The 4,735-nt window shown below is 41.4% G+C and overlaps 1 protein-coding gene across 1 annotated transcript; it reads left to right on the plus strand.

Annotated features, from left to right (window-relative positions):
- The first annotated feature begins 2,095 nt into the window (after positions 1 to 2,095).
- LOC117810694 (guanylyl cyclase-activating protein 2-like) lies at positions 2,096 to 3,776 on the plus strand. The gene is made up of 4 exons (XM_034680622.1): positions 2,096 to 2,293; positions 2,396 to 2,545; positions 3,434 to 3,566; positions 3,649 to 3,776. The coding sequence occupies exons 1-4, from the start codon at positions 2,096 to 2,098 to the stop codon at positions 3,774 to 3,776; spliced, it is 609 nt and encodes a 202-aa protein (XP_034536513.1).
- Positions 3,777 to 4,735: the final 959 nt, after the last annotated feature.

Below are 4,735 nucleotides of genomic sequence, written 5' to 3' on the forward strand. Positions count from 1 at the left end.
TTAGGAAAGCTGGAGAGAGACAGGGAATGTGGGGAGAGGAGACTGCAACTGCTGCAACAAGGGCTATAGCCGCTGTACATGGGGCGCACGCTTAGACCACTATAGGCCAAGGGCGCCCCAGAAGATGCCTTTATTGGTAGGACACCTAAAGATAAGACAATACAATGTGCAATAAATAAGACAATAAATGAAAGCAGACAAAATAACAACAAATTACAGAAGATGGTCAGAAGCCATGACAAACGAATGTGTCTCAAGATGCTTTTTAAAAGTCTCGGTGGAAGTAGCACAGCGCACTTGGGGCGGCAGATTGTTCTACAGAGTTGGAGCCACATGCTCAAAGGCACGGTCACCTTTAGTTTTTAGCCTCACACGAGGCCCAGCAAGCAGACCCTGGTCTGAGGATCTGAGGGGTCTGGTGTGGAGAAGGTCAGAGACATATGAGGGTGCTTGATGATGGATAGCTTTATATGTGAATACAAGGATCTTAAACTGTATTCTGAATTTGATTGGCAGCTAGTGTAAGGAGAACAGGATGCGGGTGATGTGGGTTGTTTTACTGGACCTGGTTAACAGTCTTGCGGCAGCGTTTTGAATTAATGGAGTCGGTCAAGAGAAGATTTATTGAAGCTGGTGAAAAGAGGATTGCAATAGTCGAGTCGTGAGGAAATAAAAGCATGAAGAACTGTGGAGAATAAAGAGTGAGGGATGACATGCAGAGAGGGGTCATCGCCAGGAGTCAAACAAGGGACCGCTGCAAGAAGGACTCTCTTATAGCCTCCATGTACAGGGCACACTAGGCCAACCTGGCAACCCCCTCAACAACTTAAAAGGTAGTTGGTTAGTTAATGTTGGAGCTATTTACATTGTTTCGTGTGTTTGATTATTTTTACTTTAATCAATTGATTTATTTGTTGTTATTTAATTTAAGGTAATTAACTTTGATGCCATAGGGGTATTAGTATATTTCCTTACTCACTTTTATAGGTTGATAGTTTTGCACTGGGTGACGTCTATATATATGGGTAGGTAAGATAGGAGGGGCGGACACTGGGGATGGTGAATGGTTTTTACTGGGAAATTTGAAAGAGAAGCTACCTTTTGTTTGAGCTTACCTTTTGTTGTACAATAAACCACCAAAAGACTGAATACTTGGCTGGACATTGACACTTTTTTGGACACCGTGTAAGGTCCACTCTCCCCGTGCCCTGTGGCCGGGTTTTGATTTGAGATTTAAGTTTATTATGTTGACCAAGTTAAATAGCCACTACAGTTAATTTAAAGCTCTGTTCAAATGATGGTTACCAAAGCAATCGCTATTCGTCAACAGAGATACAGAATTTCAAAATAATACTCCACTCTGTCCGATATTTGTTGACAAGTTCAATTGCAAACCATATGTCAATCTGACGGGGTGACGAGAGTGGAGACCATCAATTAAAAATATGCATGGGTATAATCAATGACATTTTGTGTGGAAATCTCATGAGTGTCATGAGACACTAGACTGCATCACTGTTACAAACACACCTCCATTACCAAAAATTACATTTTAGCCCCTTTAACCCTTTTGTTTTGGTTTTCTTATCAACATAATGAAGTTTCTTATATTGTAAAATGTACATCTTAACTCTTACTGGGAAAGTATGTTAAAGCAAACATTCCCCACTTAAAATTTAAGGCCAAAGCCTGATTTTCTCAGTCATACATACTGTAAGTTCTGCCCTTTGTAACTCTAATTACATTCATCTCTATTTTGAATCTGTTGTCAGCAGACGCACTATAAGCTTCATGTCACATTTGTGGTATAATTTTCATTTCCATGTTGGGATACTATCCATACAAGTTAGCACTGGACTTACAATTAGCTGCAGACCTACTGAACTAGAAGGGGGGAAACCCCAGCAAGATAATACCAGAGTAATCCTCAGGCCACACTAATCACCTGTCTCAAACGTAAACTGTGGCTTTAGGATTCCATGAGGTATTAAAAAACACCTAAGAGTGTGAGATGTCCATTTCAAGTCAGGCCACTCCATCGTGGAGTTTATCCCACGGCTACAGGACGATGGACTAATACATTAAAAAGCCAGCAATGGGCCAGGCACAGCCAACAGAGGAGAGTGAGGAGATTGATATCATAACAATTCAAGACATGTATAAAAAGTTTGTCCAGGAGTGCCCGAGCGGACGACTTTTCCTGCACGAGTTCAAGCGCTTCTTTGGCGTGGATCCTACAGGAGAGGCCTCGGAATATGCGGAGAACATGTTTCATGCTTTCGACAAAAACGGGGTGAGAGAGGGAAAAGCTGTCTCAGCCTTTCATTGTGTTCATGTTGTCACTAAATGTGACAGAGCTCTCATTCTCTGCTTCTCATTTCACCTTCTGTTTTAGGACAATACAATAGATTTCCTTGAGTTTGTGGCGGCACTGAATCTGGTTTTCAGAGGAGATCTGGAGCATAAACTGCGGTGGTCATTCAAGGTGTACGACAGGGACAACAATGGCTTTGTGGACCGGGGGGAACTACGAGCAATTATTAATGTAAGTGCACAAACACGCCCACTGCAAAATGTCTTGTGACAACTAAACTGGAAGAAGAGGATTCACTTGTCTGTCTTTCTTACTACTTTTAAAAAGATCCCCTCATGGAGTAAACATGTTGACATGATAGTGAAAGACTAGATGTTGCTAATAGCATTAACATCAGCTCTGTCAAGTGTCCCAGTAAGCCATTGCAGTCGAAAGTTATTCCAGGCAACTACAACTGAAGCAGACAAATATAACTCAGCTGTTGATTGTTTTATAGAAAACATCTGTGCTTTGTCCCCCTTCACCTGTCTGATTCAAATCTGAGTCCAACTTCTCCTTTCAACATGGCTGGTTTTTTAAAAGTCTTGTACTTTAGCACACCTGAGTTCCCAGATTTCATCATATGAACACAGAACACAGAAGAAGGAACCACTTTCCTCCAAGAACCAAACATTTGTGTAATCTACGGTGAAGTCTATCTCTCTGTGAAGACAGTAGTGTGACTTCTTCGTGGTCATGGTGACATTTGGATTATCTGGATGACCTGGCATCCAGCCCACAATTTAATCCAACAATCTCAAAGATTTTGCTTGTTCCTTCACTCTTTTACAACCAAATGCTGCATTTCTTTAATCTACAGATGGCAGAAAGTGTCGACAACATGTGCACATTGAACAAAAATTTGGGGTGCTTTTAAATCCAAATGTTTTTTTCCCAGCTAAGCCAACAAATCTGCTTTAGACGGTTTCCAAGAGAAGACGACGGTTTCTGTTCAATTGGATTATTCGTTAGCTTGATAGCTAAACGGGGTTGTGTACGTGATTTTCCATGTAGACATTTGGGTTTCACTTCTTTTTCTGTTTTGTTTACACGAAGCAACATTTCTTTTTTTCCATCCAGAGCATCTATAAGATAAAGAAAGGTCCAAAGACGAGCACGAGCACGGACACAAGCACGAGCACACTTGACGGGCAGATGACCGTGGATCAGATCGTGGATCGAATATTTCAGGCAGTCGATAGCGATGGAGACGGTAAGCTTCTTGGAATAAGTAGCATTGTTTTTGTTGTATCACCAAAGAAATATAACCCTCCTCTTCTTTTTTGGTTCCACAGGTTCTATCAGTGTGGACGAGTTTATTAAAGGTGCAAAGCAGGACCCCTGGCTGTTAAACATGCTGAAGTTGGATATTAAACCCACAATATGGATGATGGAGCAGAGGAGGAAGAGTGCACACTTTTAAAATGTCAAAGCCAATATTTACTTACTCCAAACTTGTGAAGTACAGCAGCTCAGCCAGCAGACGTGTGCTTCATTTTATGATGATCTAAGTAAATCACTCCACAGCAATAATAGACCTTATCCCCAAAAAATCCTTTGACGACTCTCGTGCTATCATATCAAAGCTGAGGTACATATTCAGCCACAGATATGACGGGGAAGGAGAAACATTTGCACAAGACCAACAACAACTTTGGAGGCGCTAATGCCGACATTTTACCTTCTATTTTTACTTCATATTAGCTCGGCAACAACTCAACGATTAAGTACTGTGCGGGCAGACATCGAGGTTGTGGTTTAACGAGTAACTGTTGTTATGACTACAGACCATAGACTGTATATATAATGGACAGCTTCCCTCCGCCTTTTCCCATCGTACGGTTTTGAAGCGAAAATATCCCGTTCCAGAACGCTGCCATCTTGTAAATGTTCTTGTACATTCAGTAGGGAATTTGTGTTTCCACAGTAACAAACTCCTCGCCCCGAGGTTTCTCTCTGCGGCAGCTGTCAATCAAAGTAAACCCAGATGTAAAACCCTGTTTTTTAACCTCTAATAACTAACGAAGAAGAAACTCTTCAGAAAAAACAGGCCTTGAACACAAAACAGTCAAACAATAAGTACACATCACCACAGCATACGGATGGGAGAAACATTCGTACCATGTGTATTTATTTTATTAGAGTTTAGCCGCAGCCCCATTCAAATTAATAAGGGAGACAGAGTTTTTGACCTATACTGCAGCCAGCCACTAGGGGGAGCAGTTTTTGTGGCAGCCTCACTACGAGCTGAGCGAGATGACGTCCATTTAATGTACAGTCTATGCTACAGCCTACAAGTATCAGTTTTAGTATTTATTTTTTAAAGTTTAGCTGCAGCTCCATTTAAATTGATAAGGGAGAGTTTTGACCTATACTGCAGCT

This window comes from Notolabrus celidotus, chromosome 3 (assembly GCF_009762535.1).
Source record: "Notolabrus celidotus isolate fNotCel1 chromosome 3, fNotCel1.pri, whole genome shotgun sequence".
Lineage (NCBI taxonomy): Eukaryota > Metazoa > Chordata > Actinopteri > Labriformes > Labridae > Notolabrus > Notolabrus celidotus.